Source organism: Bos grunniens, chromosome 1 (assembly GCF_055505025.1).
Source record: "Bos grunniens cultivar Pamir isolate PY7600 chromosome 1, Bosgru_T2T1.0, whole genome shotgun sequence".
In the NCBI taxonomy this organism is placed as follows: Eukaryota; Metazoa; Chordata; class Mammalia; order Artiodactyla; family Bovidae; genus Bos; species Bos grunniens.
In genome coordinates this window covers 62,377,212-62,403,015 of record NC_141165.1, presented here as the reverse complement: position 1 = coordinate 62,403,015, position 25,804 = coordinate 62,377,212, and the positions used below count along the sequence as shown (strand labels likewise).

General features: G+C 39.8%; 1 protein-coding gene and 1 long non-coding RNA gene across 40 annotated transcripts in view; one reads left to right on the top strand and one right to left on the bottom strand.

Moving 5' to 3' along the window:
• Nucleotides 1–25,804, top strand: part of LOC147379540 (uncharacterized) — a 133,412-nt gene that overhangs the window by 67,618 nt on the left and 39,990 nt on the right. Inside the window, exon 5 of one of the 2 annotated variants that reach the window (XR_015161797.1) lies at nucleotides 19,988–22,110. The exons of the other annotated variant lie outside the window; for it this stretch is intronic. This is a non-coding gene — a long non-coding RNA (uncharacterized LOC147379540). Of the gene's footprint in view, nucleotides 1–19,987; nucleotides 22,111–25,804 lie in introns of those variants that run through there. 2 annotated transcript variants of the gene reach the window in all.
• The window catches only part of FNDC3B (fibronectin type III domain containing 3B), a 361,710-nt gene continuing 345,090 nt past the window's right edge, over nucleotides 9,185–25,804 (bottom strand). For all 38 annotated transcript variants that reach the window (XM_086394520.1, XM_086394600.1, XM_086394566.1 and 35 more), the window contains 2 exons: nucleotides 23,233–23,360; nucleotides 9,185–12,688 (listed from right to left, as the gene is read on the bottom strand). In XM_086394520.1, coding sequence (XP_086250646.1) covers nucleotides 12,377–12,688; nucleotides 23,233–23,360 — 440 coding nt within the window. In that variant the 3' untranslated portion in view covers nucleotides 9,185–12,376. The remainder of the gene's footprint in view (nucleotides 12,689–23,232; nucleotides 23,361–25,804) is intronic.

The following is a 25,804-nucleotide window of genomic DNA, read 5'->3' as shown; positions in this document are numbered from 1 at the left end:
AAAATCTTCAAAGTTTTCATCTTGCAGTTACAGGCATAACTTAATCCCAAATGGTTGGGGGCCCATCTCTAGAATAATTTAAGTCTGGGCAAGGGATTTTGGGAAAACACAGCAACTTGTGGAGAATCAAGTGGATGGAGTTGGAGGTGGGAAAGGATGCCCCTAGCTCACTGCCCAGAGGAGGGAGTGGCAGATGAGTAAGTAGAGGCCCATTATATTTTCCTTCCCTCCCACATGCCCATTGCAAAAACAAAATCTACTCTATCTTGTCTCAGGTTCTACAAAATAACATTATTGAAACTTCAGGGTTCAGGAAAAAACACTGTAACTTTAGATAAGCTAATTCTTAGTCTTGTGAATATTCTTAAGTATTGAATGTGAAAATATGCACAGTAAGACAGGAAGGGATAAGCAGGTTATTGAGGCAGGTAGGGCTCAGCTGCATGAAGTTTCTCATTCGGCTCCATCTCCAACTGTGTGTGGATTGTGAGTTTTTATTCCCACTCCTTTCCCCCTAAAGTCTGAGAGGGAAAAAGAATGTATCTGCAGATGCTAACTTAAAATATGTGTTGCATAGACCCATTTGTATTTTTAGGAGGCAGTGTTCCACAGTGCATTGTTCTCAAACTTTAGTCCTATTTGTTTATCAGTCCTATGATTCCTGCCATATCTGAGTAGCACCTGCACTATTTACTTGCTCTATTTCATTTGTAAACTTAAATATCCACTGTAACCCTATGTTTTTCTTTAATGTGCTAGTTAAAATTTTCCCTAGTACAGAAAACAAAAACTACCTAATTTGAAAGGTGTTGGCCTTCAAGCCTGGGAGACAGCATCTCAAGTGACCCTGAGAGAACTGCTTTGAGGAGATGAGGGGAGGAGCCAGGTTATATAGAAGTTTTACAACAAAGGGCAGGTAGTCAGAACGTTGAAAGATTGTTACATAAAGAAAACCAGATATCCCAAGTTAGGGAATGTAGCACTTTTCTATGTATGGGAAGATGCATGAGTCTGGGCTCACTGAAATCATTCATTTTATATGCATCTTAGCTATCTGGGGCCAGTATCCTGTGTTTTCATTCACATCATGAGCTTCCTTGGGGCTCACCATAGGGAGTGGCTGCAGCCTGATGGTTAACAGATGGCAGGTATTCTCCTTCCTGAGTGCTCTTAAAGCTCACATTGGAGGGTTGTAGTCACTGATGACTGTTACATCCTTGTTTACTGATGTGGCAGGAAATACCCCATTTCTCAGCAATAACCACTTAGTTATCTTGTTTACCTCCTCACTTTGGAAAACAATGCTATAGTGGAAAATCATCAGCATTCAATGTCTCATGTCTGCAAGAAACTGTGTTTATCTAAATTGAACACATTTCTCTTATAACTTGCTCAGATAGAAAACAAAATCTGTACCTTTGGTTCTCACGGGAAAAAATTAAGCATCTTTATTTATCCTTTGGCTCAGAAAAGAGGGAAGAATTTTATTTCTTCTATATGGTTTTGTTTACCATGAAACTAATTTTTATTACATGATATATAAATAAATCTTTCAGCTAAACAGCAAACATATTACAGTTAAGACCAAAATCCTCTTTGATCATCACCTCCCTATTCCTCCCATGGACAGAGGAGCATGGTGGGCTACAGTCCATAGGCTCGCAGAGTTTGTCGTGACTGAACCAACTTAGCACACATACACAGAATCTCTACTCCTTATTAGTGGGTCTTCCCTGGTGGCTCAGTCAGTAAAGAGTCTGCCTGCAATGCAGGAGACCCGGGTTCAATCCCTGGGTCAGGAAGATCCCCTGGAGAAGGAAATGGCAACCCACTCCAGTATTCTTGCCTAGAGAATTCCATGGACAAAGGAGCCTGGTGGGCTACAGTCTATGGAGTCACAAAGAGTTGGACATGACTGAGTGACTAACACTTTTATTTTCTTTTCATTAGGGTAAATCCAAGTTATGAATTTGGCTTCCCTGGTAGCTCAGCTTGTAAAGAATTTGCCTGCAATGCAAGAGACCCTGGTTCGATTCCTAGGTCAGGAAGATCCCCTAAAGAAGGGATGGGCTACCCACTCCAGTATTCTTGTGCTCTCCTGGTGGTTCAGCTGGTAAAGAATTTGCCTGCAATGCAGGAGACCTGGGTTCGATCCCTGGGTTGGGAAGATTCCCTGGAGGAGGGTGTGGCAGTGTTCTCCAGTGTTCTTGCCTGGAGAATCTCAATGAACAGAGGAGCCTGGTGGGCTCGGACATGACTGAGTAACTAAGCACAAGTTAAGAATTCAGATTGTATCTTTCCAGACTTCTTCCTTTGAATTTGGCCACTAAAGTATCATTGTGTTTTAATGGTGAGTTAATGCTCCTCCATCCATGGGATTTGCCAGGCAAGAGTACTGGAGTGGGGTGCCATTGCCTTCTCCAATGTATACTCACAGGTTTCCTTAAATGCCTGGAGGCAGTAAGTCTTCATTTGTCAAGGGACTCTGTATGATGGAGTACACTTTCAATACACAGGGAATTTATAATTCTGCCTTAACCTTCACTTCCCACTTGCACAAGGCCTGAAGATCAGTCAGAAGTGAGATCAGGGCCTTCTCAGGTCTTTGCTGAGCATGCACACAGCCCTGCTCATGCACATAGACTTCTAGACCCGGAGGACTATGTTACAAGCTTTTAAAACCCCTTAAGGATATCTCATGCTCCCAATCTTGAAGTTTTGGGCCAACTCTTGTTTGCTGCCATTGGTACTGCAGCCTCAAGTAGCTGCAGGGTTAGACTATTGCACTACATAGCTTGCAATAAGTGCCTTGGGTATACAGCTTTCCCATAAAATGAGCTCTAAGGCAGGTTAAATACCACTACCCTGCCAATGGGGCTTTTCCAGAGAGCTGTGAGACAGGTTAAACAGTGAAATGTGCTAGGGATGAGCCATTTTGAGGTGCTCCAAACCCAGTGTGCTACCTCTGGCTGCTGGTTTTCAAGGCTGGTATGGAGCTGGGGTAGGGAAGGGAGGTATCAGTTCAGCTCAGTTGCTCAGTCGCTCTTTGCAACCCCATGAATCGCAGCATGACGGGCCTCCCTGTCCATCATTAACTCCCAGAGTTCACTCAAACTCACGTCCATCGAGTCAGTGATGCCATCCAGCCATCTCATCCTCTGTCATCCCCTTCTCCACCTGCCCCCAATCCCACCCATCATCAGAGTCTTTTCCAATGAGTCAACTCTTAGCATGAGGTGGCCAAAGTACTGGAGTTTCAGCTTTAGCATCAGTCCTTCCAATGAACACCCAGGACTGATTCCCTTTAGGATGGACTGGTTGGATCTCCTTGCAATCCAAGGGACTCTCAAGAGTCTTCTCCAATACCACACTTCAAAAGCATCAATTCTTCGGCGCTCAGCTTTCTTCCCAGTCCAACTCTCACATCCATACATGACCACTGGAAAAACCATAGCTTTGAGTAGACGGACCTTTGTTGACACAGTAATGTCTCTGCTTTTCAATATGTTATCTAGGTTGGTCATAACTTTCCTTCCAAGGAGTAAGCATCTTTTAATTTCATGGCTGCAGTCACCATCTGCAGTGATTTTGGAGCCCCCCAAAAATAAAGTCTGACACTGCTTCCACTGTTTCCCCATCTATTTGCCATGAAGTGATGGGACCAGATGCCATGATCTTCGTTTTCTGAATGTTGAGCTTTAAGCCAACTTTTTCACTCTCCTCTTTCACTTTCATCAAGAGGCGTTTTAGTTCCTCTTCACTTTCTGCCATAAGGGTGGTGTCATCTGCATATCTGAGGTTATTGATGTTTCTCCTGGCAATCTTGATTCTAGCTTGTGCTTCTTCCAGCCCAGTGTTTCTCATGATGTACTCTGAATATAAGTTAAACAAGCAGGGTGACAATATACAGCCTTGACGTACTCCTTTTCCTATTTGGAACCAGTCTGTTGTTCCATGTCCAGTTCTAACTGTTGCTTCCTGACCTGCATACACATTTCTCAAGTGGCAGATCAGGTGGTCTGGTATTCCCATCTCTTTCAGAATTTTCCACAGTTTATTGTGATTCACACAGTCAAAGGCTTTGGCATAGTCAATAAAGCAGAAATGTTTTTCTGGAACTCTCTTTTTCCATGATCCAGCGGATGTTGGCAATTTGATCTCTGGTTCCTCTGCCTTTTCTAAAACCAGCTTGAACATCTGGAATTTCATGGTTCACATATTGCAAAGTCTGGCTTGGAGAATTTTGAGCATTACTTTACTAGCATGTGAGATGAGTGCAATTGTGTGGTAGTTTGAGCATTCTTTGCATTGCCTTTCTTTGGGATTGGAATGAAAACTGACCTTTTCTAGTCCTGTGGCCACTGCTGAGTTTTCCAAATTTGCTGGCATATTGAGTGCAGCACTTTCACAGCATCAGCTTTTAGGATTTGCAATAGCTCAACTGGAATGCCATCACCTCCACTAGCTTTGTTCGTAGTGATGCTTTCTAAGGCCCACTTGACTTCACATTCCAGGATGTCTGGCTCTAGGTGAGTGATCACACCATCATGATTATCTGGGTCGTGAAGATCTTTTTTGTACAGTTCTTCTGTGTATTCTTGCCACCTTTTGTTAATATCTTCTACTTCTGATAGGTCCATACCATTTCTGTCCTTTATCGAGCCCATCTTTGCATGAAAAGTTCCCTTGATATCTCTAATTTTCTTGAAGAGATCTCTAGTCTTTCCCATTCTGTTGTTTTCCTCTATTTCTTTGCATTGATCACTGAGGAAGGCTTTTTATCTCTCCTTGCTATTCTTTGGAAATCTGCATTCAGATGCTTATATCTTTCTTTTTCTCCTTTGCTTTTTGTTTCTCTTCTTTTCACAGCTATTTGTAAGGCCTCCCCAGAAAGCCATTTTGCTTTTTTGCATTTCTTTTCCATGGGGATGGTCTTGATCCCTGTTTCCTGTACAATGTCACGAACCTCATTCCATAGTTCATCAGGCACTCTATCAGATCTAGTCCCTTAAATCTATTTCTCACTTCCACTGTATAATCATAAGGAATTTGATTTAGGTCATACATGAATGGTCTAGTTATTTTCCCTACTTTCTTCAATTTAAGTCTGAATTTGGCAATAAGGAATTCTTGATCTGAGCCACAATCAGCTCCTGGTCTTGTTTTTGCTGACTGTATAGAGCTTCTCCATCTTTGGCTGCAAATAATATAATCGATCTGATCAGTGTTGACCATCTGGTGATGTCCATGTGTAGAGTCTTCTCTTGTGTTGTTGGAAGAGGGTGTTTGCTATGACCAGTGCATTCTCTTGGCAAAACTCTATTAGCCTTTGCCCTGCTTCATTCCATATTCCAAGGCCAAATTTGCCTGTTACTCCAGGTGTTTCTTGACTTCCTACTTTTGTATTCCAGTCCCCTATAAAGAAAAGGACACCTTTTTTGAGTGTTAGATCGAGTTAAATACCACAAAACCTGCTCTTCTTACCAAGGTTCAGATTGTTATAAGCGTTTGGTTGGGCTTCCCAGGTGGCACAGTGGTAAAGAATCCACCTGCCAATGCAGGAGATGAAGGAGAAGAGAGTTCAATTCCTGAGTCAGGAAGATCCCCTGGAAAAGGAAATGGCAACCCATTCCAGTATTCTTGTCTGAAGAACCCCATGGACAGGAGCCTGGTGAGCAACAGTCCATGGGGTTGCAGAGTTGGACACAGCTGAGTGGGCTGGGTAGAGGTATAGGTTGAGTTAAATACCACAGAACCTGCTGTTCTTAAGCATTTGGTTAATTTCTGGAGCTTTGAAAGTTTTCAGAAAATTTTGGGCAATTTTTTTTTGCCCGTGTTTTTGCCGCTTCTTTGGAAAAGCAGATTTACAGACACCCTCACTCCATCATTCTTAGAAGTCTTGACCTCCCCTCCACCCAACCTGTTTTCTCACTGTTGATTAAAACAAAGCCAGGCATTTTTCTTTTATCAGAGGAGGTGTCATCGTCCATATCCATGCTGGGGATTTAGGGGGAAAGGTGGTCAAGTGCAGAGCAGATGCAAGCCTACAAGGACAGCTGCTGTCAATCCCTGTTGATAACCACCATTCCAGAATAAGACTCGAGTTGCTGGATGTCTCAAACCTCAGTGGATTCTGGAATTTCAGTGTTTGGTGTGCAATTCCTACATTTTACTTTATTGACTACAATTTTAAAAGGAACTAAAATACTGTACACAAAATAACACATCATGACTGAAGATGACTTGAGCAGTATCTTACGGCTCATTATCACTACTGTGTGAACTTTTCTGACCAAATTAGTCAACTGAATTCAACAAACCTTTTTTTAGCTTCTGTTCTGTGCCAGAGAAGGCACTGTGTGCTGCAGAGTTGACAGTATTGTCCTGGGTACATATTCCCTCCCCCATGCTTTTGAGGCACTTAAGAGTCTAGTGGTGGAGGTGGGAACTTCTTTTTTAGATACCACCCTGAACAGAGGGTACCAGTGCTGGTACAGATTTAATTGTTTTTTTTTTTTTTGCCATGCCATACAGCATGCAGGATCTTTATTTCCCCTATCAGGGATTGAACCTATGCCCCTTGTAGTGGAAGCACAGAGTCTTAAACACTGGGCCACCAGGGAATTCCCTAATTGTTTTAATTAGTCCAAGGTCAAGTGTTGAAAAGGATCATTTTGCAGTTCTGTTGAGAGAAGTGTGTGTTTATGCACCCATCATGACTGTGGATAGGGAAGGGATAAAGTGAGAGTTGCATAAATCTTTCTGAGGCAAAGGGCCAGAGAGCCAACTGCTGACCGGTGTGAACAGCACTGAAGGTGGAATCCCATAGATGCATCTTTCTTGCTGCATCCACTCATATCACACAGGAAGCATGTGGCATGCCTGGTGGCTCAGACGGTAAAGAATCTGCCTGCAATATAGGAGATGTGGGTTGGATCCCTGGGTTAGGAAGATCCCCTGAAGAAGGGCATGGCTACCTATTCCAGTATTCTTGCCAGGGGAATCCCATGGACAGAAGAGACTGGTGAACTACAATCCATGGGGTCACAGAGTTGGACACGACTGAGTGACTAAGCAAACATAGGAGAGCATATTCCCTGGGAGCTTCCTAAGAAAGGGTACTTGGGAGGCAAAAGTGTGAGAGCTATAATTTCTAAAAATGTCTTCATGATGCTCTACCCTTGACTGAGAGTAAGCAGGTGGGAAATCTTTTTCTTTCAAAATCTTGACATACTTGCTTCACTGATTCCTTGCTTCTGGTGTTGCTACTAAGAAGTATAAAGCTACCCTGACTCCTTATCCTCCCGTGCGACCAGTTTCTCTATGTGTTGTGGAGCTTCTCTGGGTCCTATTGTTTAGAAATTTCAGGACGGTGTGATTTGGCAGAGAACCTGCTTTATCTATTGTGTTGAGCACCCTTGTGTACTTCCACTGTGGAAACCCATGTGTTTAATTTCCTCCTCTACATTTCCTCTTCTTTCTGGAGTTCCTATTATTTGGCTGTTGAATATATCCTGGTTTGATCCTGATGTACTTATCTTTTCACTCTTCTGCTTTGTTTTGGGATTATTTTCAATTCCAGTTTCCAATCCTTCTACTTGAGTTGCTAATTTCTCAGAATGTTTCCATGTTCCTCACATGTTCTTCTTTCACAGCATCCTACCTTTAGTGTAAAGATGACTTGTCTTTTCTCATCTCTTTGGGGCTATGATAGTTTTCTGAAGCTTCCTCTCCCTTAGCCTCAGATTCTTCCAAGTTGTTAGCTTTGGACTTTTCATGTTAGCAGCTTTTATCAGATGTCAGGTTACCTTTGGTTAAGCCAGAGGACTAAAAAGCTGAGAAGATTGCTGCCTGAGAGTTTCACCTTACGATAGTGGTTCTTGATCTTGGATGTACAATGCAATCACCTGGGGAGATTTAAAAAAATTGATATTCCAGAAATACTCATTTTATTGGTGTAGGATATTCCAAAATACTCATTTTATTGGTGTAGGGTCTGACATAGGGATTTTGAAAAGCTGCCCAGGTGGTATTACTGTGTAGCCAAGGCTGAGAAGTACCACTGAAGGGTGGTACTGAACCACTTCATCTTCAGGTAAGAATCACATTCTCCAAGTCCAGGGCTTATTTTACATTCTCTTGGCGATAAACTTTTGGTTTCTGCAAGAATGGAGGAGCAGCTGTTTTGCTGGAAAAAGATATTATTTTTTATAATGGCATTTTTAACAGCTTTTTACCAATACTATTTTAGGCTCCCATCCCTCTTTACCATTACCTTAAAGGGAAATATGTCTATCAGTTTTTGAACCTTCAGTGAATTCGGCACGTAAATTGAGTTGGCGTTCATTCTCTTCCCTGGTAAATGAGAATTCAGCTTTCTTTGGTCGGGTTTTCAAATTTTTCGTGTTAACAATTCTTTCCCACTCTTCAGTGTTGACAGCAGTTATGACTTAAAAAAAACCCTTTAGTATATTTTCAGGAGTGAAGTGTAAGGAGCATGCAAAACTTAATGTGTTCAACTTGGCATTTTTACCCAAAAGAATGATTATCAGCATTCTTTGAGAAAGAGAGCTTTGAGTTATAAATAGTTTCCCCAATCATTTTTCCCTCAGAGGGAAAAAAGATAGTAGGGATTCCTAGCAAAACAATCTAAACATCATGATGCAACCATGACTATAGTAGGAACACTATACTTTATTGCTGCTGTTGTTGCTGAATGGGACCTGGAGGAGGGAAGGGGGAGGTCAGAACTGTGTGAGTCTGTCACAGAGCAGGAGCATCCCAGGTGCTAAGTGAAGAGGCAGACCTGGGCTCCTGAGTTTGGCAGATGGATAACACGTTAGAATAAGCGTACTTTATCTACACATACTCTGAAAAAGAACTGGCTGCCCGTGGGCCTTGTCCGCAATCGCATGTTAGTTGGCCCATTTAGAGAGATCTGGACTTGCAGCCTCTTTTGAAAAAAATAGCCTACATGTTTGTGGGTGGCCAACCTGCAGGACCCCAACCAGGAGCAGGGTGGCAGCCACCCCTTTAGATGGCAAAGCAAGCTCCCTGCACTACGCCACCTGCCTGGCCTCTAAAGGCATCTGAATTTACAACTTCTGGGGTGTGGTTTAAGTATTTAAAAAGTAACAACAACAACAAAAGCAATCCTATTCATGGCAGAAGAACCCTACTTAAGTCAGAAAGAATTAAAACATTTATTGGGCATAAATATATTACATATACACTACAGATACAGTTAGGTATTACATATAGCATAGTATTTGCAAAATCTATACATTAAAATTGATATGGCAGTTTTAATACAATGTATATGAAATAGTCTAAAATTTACAATACAGGAAAACATGATTATTTTTTTTTTCTCCTAAAGTTGAAAAGCTTGGAATGTATGTCCAACAGTGAGGTAAAACATTTTGTCTTTCAATTTAAAGAATTGTGCAAGGATAACATTCAAACACATTCAATTAGGGCACTTATCAAATTTGACAGGAATACTGAATTACTGTAGCCAACAAAACATGGTTAGAAAATGCCAACATTTCAAGTTGATAAGAACAAGGCAGATAATATGCAAAAAACCTTTTAAAAAAGTTTTCCTTTTAAACAGTTTCTTTGAGGACAAAGGGAATTTTGCTTCACATGACTGGAATTTCTTGTGCCAGAGAGGATGTTTGACATATAGAGCATCAGAAAGCCACTCACTCATTCCTACATATTGCAAAAGGGCAAAGAGAGAAGGTTAACATAACACTTTATTTTATTGGTCATGTGTAATGGCAATATATAGTTCTATATCAATATCACATATACATAATATTTGTAATATAAAATAGTGCTGGATAGTGTGATAACTTTTTGACTGAGGAATTATAATGAACAGTCAACAATGGAGAGCAATAAAATAAAGTGCCGTCAGCTAGTGTTTCACACACTTCAGCTTTCTGGTGATTAGACAGTATGAAAATCTCAAAGATCAAATAGTCATAGCAATTTTGGCTTAAAGTACTATTTCATAAAAAAAAATTCCAACCAATTCTGAGAATTTCTTTATAGCAGCAGTTCTGAAGTGTTTCCAAAAAGGGATTTTATTTTTCTCCTGCAGACAAGGTTCTTGTACTCAGTTGACTCTTCATTATTTAAAAAAAAAAAAGCCTTCTCCCCAAAGGCATGAGATTGTTTCAGAAAATGCAGATGCAGTTGTTATAGTGGATCGTGATGCACATTTAATAGTGGAGTGAGTTTTGGAAGGCCAGAAACTTTGGCAAAAATATATTTACCTTGATGCCATCAGTTTGCAAGGCTAATTAAACTAGTTATTCTAGTCAATAACAAAATACAGAACTTTCTAGTACTTACTACATCACAATGTAGGCACACAGAATAATTCATTGATCTTAGCACTTTCTTTAAAGAGATGATTACGTTTTTCTTGGGTACATGTAAACGTTTCAATCACTGATAATGGATTTTTTTTTTTTTGGCATTTAATGCACTAGATGCTCTTTATCTTTAAAAACACAAGAAAATGTCAGAAGAATGATAATACTACAGATGTTGCCAAGGAACAAGACTGACCTAAAATTACAAAAGTATAAAACACAAAAAAATAACATGCTACAAGGGAAAATTAGTACATAAGTACATTTAAAAAATTTTACAATAAATAAAGATTGCACTGTAATTGGCATTTAAAGTACTGTATGCAGAATATAGTATAAATAAACCAAAAACAAAATAATGTTGGTTTCCCCATGACTTTGGTATGGGAATATTATAAGCTAGTACAGGATACTGCATTTTAAGACAACATAGACCAAGCACAAAATAGCTATGATCAAGAAAAACCAAGTAGCAAAAATATACAAAAACAGAAGCAGGGGGATACACTGTGTCTGTTGCACCCTTTTGGAATATATTTGCACCTCCAACTCTTAAATGTCCCTGAGGTACGCAAACATTATGGACTTCATATACATAATCCAATGACTTTGGGTTAAAATTGACAATCTCATGAATGAAAATAAACATGCAAGAGTAACACTTTGCACTCCAATAGCACCTGTTGATCAAGGATCTCAAAGCACTTACAAACATTAGAATCCCCATTTTATTTTTTATTTTTAATGCATGGGAAAACTGAGGCACAGAGAGGTAAAGTGACGTGTTCAGGTCACGCAGCAAGTTAGTGACAGATCCAGGGAGAGAATCTAGGCTCCTTGACCCCCAAACACCCTGTGCTTATTACCAGCAAATACCATTCCCTCTCCACACATAGCCAGGTCAACCCCCAAAAATAGGAACTACAAATTTATTGGGTTTTAATTTTCATTTGCTGTTAGATTAGTATTATGTGCACTGAATTAAGGAACTGAAATTCAATCACTTCATTGATACCTCAAAGAACAGCCTAAAGGCAAATCTTTCAAGAATAATGAGCTGACATATAAGGAGACTGCTCACAATTAGTGTAAATCATGGACAATGGGCAGAGGCACTAAACTGTCACCAGTTCTCGTCATATAATTCTGGTCAAACATAACAGAATATAATAACTCTAGTGATTAGATTAGAAGTAGTTATATACAAAGACAAACAAGTTAAAGCAGCTTTTAAAATAGCTGAACAAGGAAACAACTAACTATTGCACAATGCCCTCGAAAAGTTACTGCTATGAATTGACGTGGTAAAATCTACAATGCTCCATAATTTATAGGTGCATTTTGGTTACTTGATTTCTTAGACAGGCAGCTCATAGTGTTAAAATCATAAGAAATACAGATTATTAAAACATTTTAGATTAAAGTACACATTTTGATTTCGATGAGCTAAACAGTTAAATAACTGAGTGACAACATGGTTGTTTAGGGCAGCCTTATCTGAGTGAACATATCTTCCGTTACGTGGTGGTTTTTGTGTGGTAATACTCTGACAATGCCGAAATCCTAGCCCTGTAAGTACACACGCTGTGATTCATGGTCACAGATACAGATGATCAAGACATAAGAAGTGAACGGTGAATATAAATTACTAAACTGTAACATGGGAAAAAAAAATCAAAGGCTTGCAAAAGACATCAGTGAAGACAGAATAAAGGCAAATCTGAAAATTTTAAAAGAAAACATAAGCTAGCGTTTGGTATCTGGTTTGCTTCTTTTTTTTTTTTTTTTAAATCCAGTTTAACCTCTTCCTAGTTTTGCATTTCAAAAAGGTGCACCAAAACACTGATATTTTTTTCCTAGCTAAATCTGTAAAATAAGTATATAAATCAAAGAACAAAAGGGCTTAAAAAAGGGAGTATCTGAATAAATGTGTATATTAAAATGTGTAGCATTAATTAAATTCATACCTCTAGTTTTGTTGGGTTTGTTTACTTCATTAAGAAGTACTGTAATATAAAGGCAAATAAAATGGATAAAGTTGCAAAGCCAACCACAATGAGGGCTGCAAACTGTTCATCAGTAGGCATCATGCTCTTCATTTTGGGATCATCTAAGCTCCCCATGTCCCCTGTAAGCATGACCTCACTTCGTTGTAGTACAAAAGCCGCAGAGGGACTGAAAGCTCCGCTTAGCTCCTGAGAGGTGTCTAAACAGCGACGACACGCACACACGCGGAACCGATAGTCTGTGTTGGTCTGGAGGCCTGAGATTTGGAATGTGGCTTCTTCTCCCTTGTACACCTTCAAGAAAAAGAAAAGTCCTGGTCAATTAATTTATAACAACACTGTGGTCTCTGAAGTAATGATCATATAACATTGGGTCCTCATAGAACTGGTTTGGTTTAAATGAACTCCATAACAACAAAGAGTACATGGAATGGCATTTGTCCAAGTCTGTATTTCATCCATAAAGTATTCTGACCTACTCCAAATAAAATATAAATTCAGTGACTCTGATATTGACAGGAGGTAAGGCACTCATCAGTACTGCAGCTGATACAAGTAATGGTGATGCATCTAGCTGAATTTTAATAATTTAGGCTATAAATCAGCAGATGAGTTAATTCTTATAAGGGCTCTCTGATCTTGGTGCACAGAATTTTTTAAAATGTAAACAAAAACAAATTACAGAAATAAAGTGTAAAGTCTCAGTTGACATTCACTAGTGGCTACACCATGAAACCCTACTCCATTAGATAGCTCACGTCAGCCCTAAGAGGTAGACACTATTTTGACTTTTCATTCTGTAATTTGTTTTGTCTGCTCTAGAGGTTCATACAAATACAATCAAATCCTGTGCACTTTCCTGTGCCTAGGAGATTCATCTGCGTTCTCAATTCAGTAGCTGTTCCTTTTACTGAAGAATAAGTATTTTATCACATGCCTGTACACTGATGTGTCCATTTGCTCTTTGACAAATATTTGCATTATTTCCAGTTTGGAGTTTTTATACAGTAAGAGTACTATGAACATTTTTGTACAAATCTTGGACTTAAGTTTCTCTTTTTCTTAGTGAATACCTAGAAGTGCTGAGTGTAACTCCATATCTAACTGCATGGGAAAGTTTTAACAAGCACATCCCTTTGCACTCCTGCCAGCTAAGCATGAGAGTTCCAGTTGCTTCACACCCTCACCAACATTTGTTATTGTCAGTCGTTTGTATTTTAGTCATTCTAATGGGTGAGACTGGTACCTCAGTTGCATTTCCCTGATGCCTAAAGGTGTTTCCCACCTCTTCATGTGCTTATTTGGTCAACTTCTTTTGTGAACTGTGTGTTCAACTGTTTTGCCTATTTTAATTTGCAGTGGTTCTTTAATATAATCTGGATGTAAGTTCTTTGTCAGATATGTGTTATGAATATTTTCTCCCAGTTTTGTGGCTTACCTAATCATTTTTAAAGAATTTTTTTGATGCAGTCCTATTTATCACAAATTAATATTTACTGCAGTGGTTTGTCTTAAGTGTTTCCTGTTTAACAAACCTGTCCTTTTCCATTTTTCTTCTACTTTGTTCTTCTATCAAAGTGGTATTGATACTCAAAACACTTAGAGGAAATGATAATCACCTTAAAATTACATAAAAATCCATGTCTTATGTTAAAGATAGGAAAAAACTAGCTGAAACTCAAATCAGTAAAGAGATTTGGTTAATTAAATAGCAAAGTAAAATTAACCAAACACTTTCTAGCTGAGTAGCACTGAGTTAGCTTCATAAAGTGCTTAAAACATGGGTGGTATGTAAGTAACTGCACAGCAAAAGTTAGCTATTATTATTACTACTACTACTGTTTAGAATTTTAAAATACTTCAAATATATTTTTAACATACAGTGATCAAAAGTGATAGGGGCATTTTTAGTGATAGGCCACCTTAGTAAAACTGTGAATTTTGCCCATTAACATAAATTCCCGAGAAAATAGAGAGTATTTCCAACAATCTCAACTCTGTCTGAAACACTTGCCAGAGTCAGTGGGAATCTACAAACATTCAGTTGCTAAAGACCAGCACATAAACTTCCATAAGAGGCAGGACATCGTATTAGAGAACACAAGTGCACTGGCCACTCATTCAGTGTTGTGCAAACTGAAAGAGCTAGAAGATTGTAGTTTAGAAAAGGCATCAGAACATCCAATGTTCACCTGATATTCAGCCTTTTGAAAATTTTTTCCTCCCTCCTTTTCAAACTTTAGAAGTAGCCATAAGAGTCTTATTGTACTTTTGTTTAGTGAGTAAGCCCCGGAAAATCAATTGTGTTTCTCATATTTCCCAGATTCACCCTTCTTTTGCTATTCCCTTTTATAAGATTTGAAGCATGTTCCTCCAGGTGAGTTACTCTGTTTCTCTGTGAAGATTGTGGCATGTGTCTTAGCAACTGTGGTTAGACTGAACAGGGCTGGAGGAGCCAAAAACAAAAGAGCTGTAAGAAAACCCCAGTGATCCTGAGAGATCACTCCTTTCTCATAGCTCACTGTTCCAATGATAAGTTAGTTAAATGGCTATTTTAAGACGAACTTGTCGTCATGGTGACTGCCCCAACCCAGACACAGCCAGCTATTCAGGCATTCAGACTACACCATGATGATACTGTCTATGGATTATTTCCCAACATCATGTGCGTGGTCTCAGGAAAACAATGGTCCCGCTTTTTTTCTTTACAGAGACCTTTTCATTGTGAATGTTCTTTACTTAATTTCCCAAATTTAGATGCTCAAATCAGTATTTTTCGAAACAAGCCTTTTCTTCGAAACAACAGGGACCACCATACTACCAGTCCCTTCCCCTATCTGAGCTCTGGTTTCCTATCTGCAATAGCCCAGGTAAACAATCTATTCTAACTCTATGGTGGCAGTAGTTAGGATGTTGATGGAGTTGAAGAAAAGATGCCATCTAAGCTTTAGCTATAAGGTTTCTCAATACATTTCTTTCATCGATCCTTTTGGAGGTCTCACCTCTTGAAATGTTCACACTTATCAAAGGGTGAAATATGGTAGCTACTGGAGCTCTTTTGTGTAACCCCAGGGAACCGGCATCAGGATTCCAGGTCTAAGTCCTTGCTCTGGCACTTTCTAGGTTTGTGACCTCAGGCAAATAATAGCTTTGAGCCTTACTTTTCTCATCTTTAGCATGTGACAGTAACAGTACCTAACTTAAACCCAACAAGGGATTATTAAATAAGAAACTGTCAAATGCTTTGTGAAAGGACTATGCTGGAGGTAAGTCCTCTTTATCAAATTTAATCCTTCTGATTACTCTGGCAGCTGAGTAGTAGTCCCATTTTAGAGATGAGAAAGCTAAGGATCAGAGAGCTGTTAATTTCTTGAGGTCTCAGGCAAATAAGGGTAGTTAGTGGTAGACCCCAGAGGAGATCTCACATCTAACTCACCCCTGCTCATCACCGGAACTGCTGCAGCTCCACTGGTTCCATGTCCTTGGGTTGAACCCACCCTCCATGTTAGTCCTCATCTAGTGACTATGGTGTGATACCAAGTGTACTTCTCTTGGCCTTCTGACTTTGTCTTCCCAGGGAATCTGATAACTTCTCTGGTGCTTCTGTGAAACACTTCCAGATCACCCCACCCTGGGTCCCACTGCCTTTCCTTTATGAGTATGGAAAGCAGGCCCCCAGTCCAGACTGTGCCAAGGAAAGACATGGGCAGCATTTCTGTGATGTGTCCTCTTAATTTATGCCACACTGACGACCTCATGGCTGAAAACCACTTAGTAACCTATTATTTCCCCACAGATGTGTGAGAGATTTTTGGAAAGTTGATATAGTTTCATTTATATCTAGTGTTAAATTATTTCTATGGTTTCCAGAATTTGCATGGCTAGCTCCTTCTATGAAAGTTGGCTCAGAAGTATATTTAATTTTCCAGAAACCCAATTCATGGAATCTTGAATAGAGACTTTACTTTCAAAATACGTTTTCAGGGATCTTTAGGGAGAGAAGAGATATAAATCAAAAAAAGTATGTAAAGGAATGCTACTTTCTCATACCCTTAGGCAAAAAGCTTAGTGAAGGAAAAATGAATATCTAATTGAAGGGAACTTCTTTAATGACAAGTCCAATCAAAAGTTGAGCTTTAATTTGTAAATGTTTTTCTTTTAGCTCTTGTTTTAACTGGAAGACCTCACCCCTTTCAAAAGCATTGTCAACACAATGTTTTTATTATCTTTATATATATATGTGATAAATAGATTGAGTGTGGGACTGTGTTCTATTTCCACAGCAAATAGTACATGGCTATAACAGAGAAAGATGCTCATCGAATGTTCTCTAATTAGAACCCTTAAATACTTAAGAGTAGATATGCTTATACCACACAGTTTGAAAAGAGGAAAATTACCAGCAATAAGTACATGTGAACATTAAGTATTAGAACCCCCACACAAAGCACAGGGTATAGTATAGGTACAGCCATGATTAGACAATGGAATCATTAACGATTGAGCTGTCTTCAGTGCACTGATAGTAGTCAACAACACTACAAAATGAAACAATCCCAATACTCCATTTCCTGAGGACTCTGGTTCCACAGGTTTGAGACAACTGAGTTGTTTTTGTGAGAATAATCACAGCCATAGGATCACACAGTCAGTAGGTCATCAGGCCTGCGGCACAGTTCAGGGGACTTTTCATGGGACTGTGCCTCTCTCTGCAGCAGGCTGTGCCTCTTCTCCCTTTGTTTTCATTCATTTTGACAGGGGCACCATTATGGGCTCTTCCTCCTGCCTCAACCCAATTTAAAAGGCATAGCTCCATCTAAGATTATCTTTATTGAAGTAACCAATCATAATATCACAGTAAGTATACATGCAATATTATTTTTACAAAGATATTTCTGTCCTTGATTTGGTGTGCAATCTATATTTAAGTAATTTTGACATGTTTACTCCAAGTGAGAGGATTTAAAGTAATACCCAGATAATCAAAACAAAGAATCTGTGACCCTCAATTCAGAGTAACATGCTGTGTAGTTGAAATCCTTGAAATCTCTTTTACTAATTCTCCCAAGACAAGGAGATATAACTGCCCAGCATCACCATCTGCACAGCACCCTCTCAAGACTGAACAGAGCTGATGTCCACAGTAACCCTGAAAAGGAGAATTAGCATCTCCACTTTGACAAGACAGCAAGGCTCAGAGAGGTGAATAAGTCCTCCAGTACCACATGACTACAAAAGGCAGACGTGACCTTCCTGGGCCCCTTGCTGAAGTGGGCATTTACTAACCTGCAGGATTCCTCTGTGGAGGGTGCAGTGCTGGGCAGGAACTGCTGCTCCTGAGCCAAAGAGGACGCGAAGGGCACTATTACCGAACTGCGTCTTGGGGGCATGCTGTTTCCACCCCAATGGGACTGGAAGCTCTGAGAGCACAGATTCTGCCATTCTGTTATATGCCAGGCAGCCCTCACTGTACAGAGCACCTGAGTTTCTCAATGAATCAGGGGTCCTATACCAGAATTCCAGGAAACTGAGTATACATTTGTTTTATATGCAATTTAAAATGGATGTATGCATGAATATTTTTCTGGTAGAAGGTGGGGGGGTCATATCCTTCATCAGATACTTAAAGGGACCTATAAACCTACAAAGTGTTGAGAGTAAGACAAATAATAGCTTTTAAATATTCCCATCTTGATCTATTCTTACTTTGCTTTGGATTTGAACCTTTATGAAAATAGACAGTCATAGCATGTTTAATTTCTGTTAGGGAATTAAATTGCAAACCATTAAAAAATATGCAGGTTCCAAGTCTTTAAAATCATTCCATCAAGGTCAAGAGAAGATCTTTCTTCACAGTACCTTGTGTGATACCACAAAGAATCAATACATGTCCCAATACTATATTTTAAAAATGATACAAAACAAATTCAGAGATGCCATCAAGTTAAAGGTGGAGCTCTATGAATTTTCAGATGCTTCAAAGGTTTTCTTAATGCAATAAATCTGAGCAGCAACAGTACTAATAATAAAATTTTGGCTCCCAATAGGTAATACTTTCTTATAGTTTGTTACCCTTTTCTTACCTTCAGTGTTTATATTTACACACTTTATATAAAAATCATTGCGTCTGAACACAAATGTATATCATTTCACTTTCTTGATTATAAAACTGCTTATGTTCTGTCTTGTGAGGTGAAAAAAGTCACCTGCACATACACACAATTTTCATTCTTTTCTTGAATGCTTTACAATTAATGTCTGGAAAGAACTTTCAAGCTTCTTGAAAAAAGCTTATGCTTGAAAGACTTTTTAAATGGCAGAAAAGCCAAATCAATATATGCATGCATACTAATGCAGAGTAAAACTTTAGGTGAGGACTTAATACTTGAAGTTAATAGACTGTTTCATAATTAGAACCAGCTGCTCACCCTACATCATGATAGCTAAACAAAAGAAAGCTAATTACAGAGTTTAACTCAATGTTTCCGGCAAAATATCAGCAAAAGCCTTGGCCCTTGCCATATGTTGCCTGTAAAAAATGAGCTTGGGGAACAGAAGCGTACTGTCCTATGATGGGTGATTTTTTTCACCTAAGTTACAAATATCACTTCTAAATCCCCCCTATGGTCAAGTTTAATTCTCATCCCCACTGCAAGTATAAATCACCCTGTTCCTTTGAAACAGGCCTCTTTCATGCATGCAAAAAACATTTACAGAGTGCCTAGCTATGTTCCAGTCCTGAGAAGATAAAAATGAATAACACAAGCCCACACATTAGTGAATCCTGTGTGATTAGTGCTGTAACTGAAGTATACACAGTGCTTCCTATAAGCCCACAGCTCTGCCGTGGTGTATGCTCTACACTGATGACCTCTCATTTTCTTTTCCTTTGCCTCTATGAATTCAAAGCCTGTTATCTCTGGACTATAAACAGGCTTCATTCCCTATCTCGTGTCCAGAACAAGTGAATGTAGGGCTCAAAACATCATGCTTAAGTTAATGCTTACTGAATAGGGAGAAGCAAAAAACTCAGTACAAATTGTCCCTGACTCAACTGTGACTTTTCATGTACCACTACCTGCCTAATCATTTCTTGGTAAATGCAGGAAACACATGGTTACAAGAAGATTGCTAATTCCTATCCACTGAGCCTGCCCTGGTTTAACTGTGTTTTCACCAAGAAACACTTTTTATAGCTGTTTATTTATAAGAAATATATTTTGAAGCATATATGTAATTGTATATTAGTATTTGTATGTTCATGGGTTAAAATATTTTAGCATTAAACAGCAAGATTCAAAGCAGCACATCTACCAATGAAATCTAATTTGAATAAACCTATACTCTGGCCATGCCTGATGTATAGATATTGAATAAATAATGCTTTTTCAATGAAAAACAGCAATCAGTGTGCTTTGAGAAGCAGAACATTTACCCAAGAACAAGCGGAAAAGCGTGGTAGCTGGAGAAAAGGTTATAAAATACAGTGATGCATGTACTGCTGGGAAGTGAATATTGTTAAGTGTTAAATGATATGTTGTAAAATTTGTAACATTTCATCCTTTAACCCTTTTTTACAATGCTACGGGATAGGATGATTCTATTGGTGTTAAAGATGACTAAACCTAGTGGGAGAAAAAATCCTCCATTCTCCATGTGAGCTGAAACTCTGAAATCAATCATATCTTTGAGGTAAGTTGAAAGAGTAACACATGTAAAATTATTTACTGTGAAGAATTGGAACAAATAATTTCACAATTATATGGAAACACAAAAAACCTCGAATAGCCAAAGCAATCTTGAGAAAGAAGAATGGAACTGGAGGAATCAACCTGCCTGACTTCAGACTCTACTACAAAGCTACAGTCATCCACACAGTATGGTACTGGCACAAAGACAGAAATATAGATCAATGGAACAAAATAGAAAGCCCAGAGATAAATCCACACACCTATGGACACCTTATCTTTGACAAAGGAGGCAAGAATATACAATGGAGAAAAGACAATCTCTTTAACAAGTGGTGCTGGGAAAAATGGCCAACCACCTGTAAGAGAATGAAACTAGAACACTTTCTAACACCATACACAAAAACAAACTCAAAATGGATTAAAGATTTAAATGTAAGACCAGAAAATATAAAACTCCTAGAGGAAAATATAGGCAGAACACTCTCTGACATAAATCACAGCAAGATCCTCTGTGACCCACCTCCCAGAGTAATGGAAATAAAAGCAAAAATAAACAGATGGGAACTAATTAAACTTAAAAGCTTTTGCACAATGAAGGAAACTATAAGGTGAAAACACAGCCTTCAGAATGGGAGAAAATATTAGCAAATGAAACAACTGACAAAGAATTAATCTCAAAAATATACAAGCAGCTCATGCAGCTCAATACCAGAAAAATAAACAACCCAATCAAAAAATGGGCCAAAGAGCTAAAGCAGACATTTCTCCAAAGACGACATACAGATGGCTAACAAACACATGAAAAGATGCTCAACATCACTCATTATCAGAGAAATGCAAATCAAAACCACAATGAGGTACCATCTCATGCCGGTCAGAATGGCTGCGATCCAAAAGTCTACAAGCAATAAATGCTGGAGAGGGCGTGGAGAAAAGGGAACCCTCTTACACTGTTGGTGGGAATGCAAACTAGTACAGCCACTATGGAGAACAGTGTGGAGATTCCTTAAAAAACTGGAAATAGAACTGCCATACAACCCAGCAATCCCACTGCTGGGCATACACACTGAGGAAACCAGAATTGAAAGAGACACATGTACCCCAATGTTCATCACAGCACTGTTTACAACAGCTAAGACATGGAAGCAACCTAGATGTCCATCAGCAGACAAATGGATAAGAAAGCCATGGTACATATACACAATGGAATATTACTCAGCTATTAAAAAGAACACATTTGAGTCAGTTCTAACGAGGTGGATGAAACTGGAGCCTATTATACAGAGTGAAGTAAGCCAGAAAGAAAAACACCAATACAGTATATTAATGCACATATAGAGAATTTAGAAAGATGGTAACGACGACCCTATATGCAAGACCATAAGAGAGATACAGATATAAAGAACAGACTTTTGGACTCTGGGAGGAGGCGAGGGAGGGATGATTTGAGAGAACAGCACTGAAACATGTATATTACCATATGTGAAATAGATCGGTGTACTGGGACAACCCAGGGGAATGAAATAGGGAGGGAGGTGGGTGGGGGTTTGGGACTGGGGGACACACGTATACCCGTGGCTGATTCACATCAATGTATGGCAAAAACCACCACAGTATTGTAAACTAGTCTCCAATTATAATAAATAAATTAAAAATTATTTACTGTGAAATATACTGTATAAAATGAGATTCTAAGGTGAAAGGAAACAAGAGTGCGTTTGCTCTTATTTAAGAGGAAGGATGGAAACTGGTAAAACCATCCACTGATGTTAAACAATACTGGTGGCTGTCATATTTAAAACAAGTTTTTGCAAGATGTGTTTAAAGCAATTCACTTTTTAATCTGACACTTCATAGTAACAAAGGATTATGAAATTTACTAAAATTTTCTTTCTTTCTACACATTATTATTATACGAGGGATATTAACCAGCGAACTAACACAAGCTCTGAATCATTTTTTCTACTTGTTTTGTGTATCTGGAGCCTTTATTCTTTATCTGAATAAAGAAGTTTTCGCAAATTATGATAAAGATTCAGAAGGCAGGTGGAATTTATCTTCAACTTCTTGCTGCTAAGTCACTTCAGTCGTGTCCGACTCTGTGCGACCCCATAGAAGGCAGCCCACCAGGCTCCCCTGTCCCTGGGATTCTCCAGGCAAGAACACTGGAGTGGGTTGCCATTTCCTTCTCCAATGCATGAAAGTGAAAAGTGAAAGTGAAGTCGCTCAGTCATGTCCAACCCTTAGCGACCCCATGGACTGCAGCCTACCAGGCTCCTCCGTCCATGGGATTTTCCAGTCAAGAGTACTGGAGTTTGATGTAAATGCACACCTCTATTACAAGTGCTGGTGAGGAGCGGGTCTCAGCTTTCCTAACAGAGCAACAGTGTTATATTCTGCTTTCACGTAGTTATTAAGTTTCTGGGAATGTTATGGAAACCTATAGAGTAGCTGAATCTTTCATAGCCAGTGACAAGACAATGAGTGGCTCTGGAATAATCAGGATCAAAAAGGGTATAATGAATGATAAACCCAAATCCTTTATCACGTGATATGTATAGGCTTGCTACTCAAAACATGGTTCATGCACTAGCAACATGAGTGTCACCTGGGGGCTTGACCCATGACCCCAGACTGACTGAATCAGAATCCACATGAACAGATTCTCATATGATCCTATGCACATTAAAGGGCAACAAACAGTGACCCAAAGCTTCTGAATCACAGCCTTGAGGGCTGATACGTCATCTTCTTCCTTCCTCATCCTTCAATTATAACTTCCGTAAAAAAGGCAGATAGAACAGGGCCTTCAGTAATTAGGTTGACACTTTTTCCCTCTAGCGTAAAATCACTGACACAGTTTTCAATAAATACATAGTTTGATACTTGTGAATATCACAGGCAATATCAAATACAAATATAGAACTTAAAACCCATGAGATCATGCTTAAGAAACTGAAAATGTAAGAACATAAGCTAGAGCTATTATATCCTAGAGAGTCAGGTAATGGGTGCATGTGAATCAGTTTCCACGATCAATTTTAAGAAAAATGTAGTTCACTTGCCACTGAATCCTCACAGCAACAGGCAGAGGCCAGGAGCCAACCAGACCGACAGGCCACACACGTGCCACATGCTGGTGCTCACCTGTTTGTACTCAGATTCTCTTCCAACCAACACCTGCAGGATGTAGTTGACAGGGTCACCTTTCATGGGTGGTACCGTCTCCCATAAAATTTCACACGCATTTCCTTCTAACTGTGTTACTCGAGGTGCTGAAATACAAATCCACACATCCACGGTCAAAAATTCAAAGTATCATATAAACGGTCAGTATTGCAGTAATATTAGTGAGGACCTGAGAGAGGGGGAGTGTGCTTGTGCCTGCCCTGCGAGGGGAGTTTATATGTCTAGCCCCCTAGAAATCTATCAGGGCACCCTTTACCAAGAGAAGGCATTCAAGCCACTGGCCAAGAGTCCTTTGCTCACTGTCCTATTAATAACTGCTTGACCTGGCTTGCATTCTCGTGTTTTTTTTTTTTTTTTCTTAAGGCTAATGAGAACCTTCTATGATTAAGTCCTGTGTTAGGTATTTTGCAAAACTAGACACTACTTTCAAGGAAATTAAGATGTAGTTAAGGGAAGCAGAGAGAAAGGTATGAAACAAAGATAAGCAGACATAATATAGGCCAGATGAGAATGAGAGATACAAAGAAAACATTGGGGAGTTCCAGGGGAGGGAGGTCACGTTCATGTGAGGGTCTAAGAAAGGTTTGAGGAGCAGGTGGCATTTGAGGTAAGCCTGTAAAAGTTATCTTACATTTGTTTATTTTAATTTTCTACCTACTGGACTCATCATTCCGGTTTAAAGTGAAATTATATTAGTTTGCAGCAAAGCACTTACAGGCTATAAAATTTTAATATTTTCTTATATTTAATATCTGATATGTTTCCATTTTGTAACTAGTATGTGTAACTCCTCTCACTGAATGCCCTTATTTTAAATTTCAAATTACATGAATTCTTTAGAGGCAGCTGTTTCTACTTTCAATTCTGTACAATACTATTTCAGAAAAATAAAAGCTGTCTTTAAAAAAAAGTTTGTATGAGTTGGCTGTAATTTATGGAAAAACTAAATAAAGAATCTCAGCCAACCACACAGTCCTCCAGCTATGCCAACCTCCTGAATCTAAAAGTGAGAGGAAGACGTCGTGACAGCGTGGCAGCGTGGACACTGTCCACCTGAAGATAAAGCACCAAGACCTACAAGGACTATTAATTAGGTGTATTTTCCAAAAGATCAAACTACCTCAACAATCACTTCCAGAGGCAAAGATAGTGTTGGAAAGACCCCTGCACTTATTTAGCTAACTGATAAAATGTGGCAAACCTCCCTGTTACAACAACAAATCTATGAACCACAGCATGGTCAGGAATCTTCTGTTACAACTAAAAGGCAAAGCCACACCAAAGTGCCAGGGCATTTAATACCCAAGGGACCCAGCAAGTCTACATCCATTTACATCAGTATCTTAGTCACATGAAGAAGTCAAAGAGCTTCTGGACCACTGAGGGGCAGGGGAGCACGGGGAAGGCATTTACCGTAAAGTACCCTGCAAGGGGGCTTCCCTGGTGTCTCAGTGGTAAAGAATTTGCCTGCCAACGCAGGAGGCGTGGGTTCTATCCCTGGCTCAGGAAGATCCCCTGGAGTAAGAAATGGCAACCCGCTCCAGTATTCTTGCATGGGAAATCCCATCAACAGAGGAGCCTGGCAGGCTACAGTCCATGGAGTTGCAAAGAGTTGGACATAACTGATTCTAAGAGGTTCTAAGTTACCCTGCAAGGTGCTATGGGAAATCTTAACAGAATGTGAGTCAGACCCTGACTCAGGCCCTGGAGGCCCCACACCCTCCTGTAATGCACTCCATGTCCTGGTGTATCTGATACAGCTGTTTGTGTGGAAGCAGTGATTCAAATGGCCTAGCTCTTGGGGCCAAATACATAATTTGTGCTCACTGCCTAGCACCTCAAATAACAGAGCCAACATTCACTTGACCCCATGTAAAACCTGGTTCAAGTGGGCTGCTGGTCTATCTGTCAGCCTCAGAGTCGTTTTGGGCAGCAGCTGGATAAAGCAAAGAGGGAGGTACCGGGGAGGGGAGGGTGCAGACTCAAGAGTCCTAGAGGGGCTGGACCTGGGCCCAGCACTGGTGAGAAGGGATGAGCCAGCTTTGCCCTGTTGCTGTCTGCCTGGCGGGTCTGCTGTGCAGAGGCAGCACTCTGTGGCTGAAAGCGGGAGATGAGGACTGAACAGATCTGGTGGAGGGAGAGCTTGAGTGGAGCTGGCTTTTGCTCACTGCCTGATGCCATGAAGTGGGCAGAGAGTCAACCAGTCATTCACAAACCTCAAGACAAATACCCCAGGAGATGAGGACAGCCTGCTGCTGCAGCTTTCCCGTGAGAGCTGTGGGTTGGAGGGAAGGCGGGGATGCCACCCTTGTTAGCCTCTCATCTACACACCAAGGGATCCAAAGAGGCGGATCAACTGTTGAAGGGAGGTACTCAAACCTCTGTGGTAAACTCCATGGGCATTACACCACCAGGAATTCACCTGCATTCCTAACCCAGCATCTGTCACTCTGGTCTCTTTCTTCCCTCTGTCCATCTATCTCCTGTGGGGATAAGACTGCCTCACTGTTATTTGTGATAATAATTTACG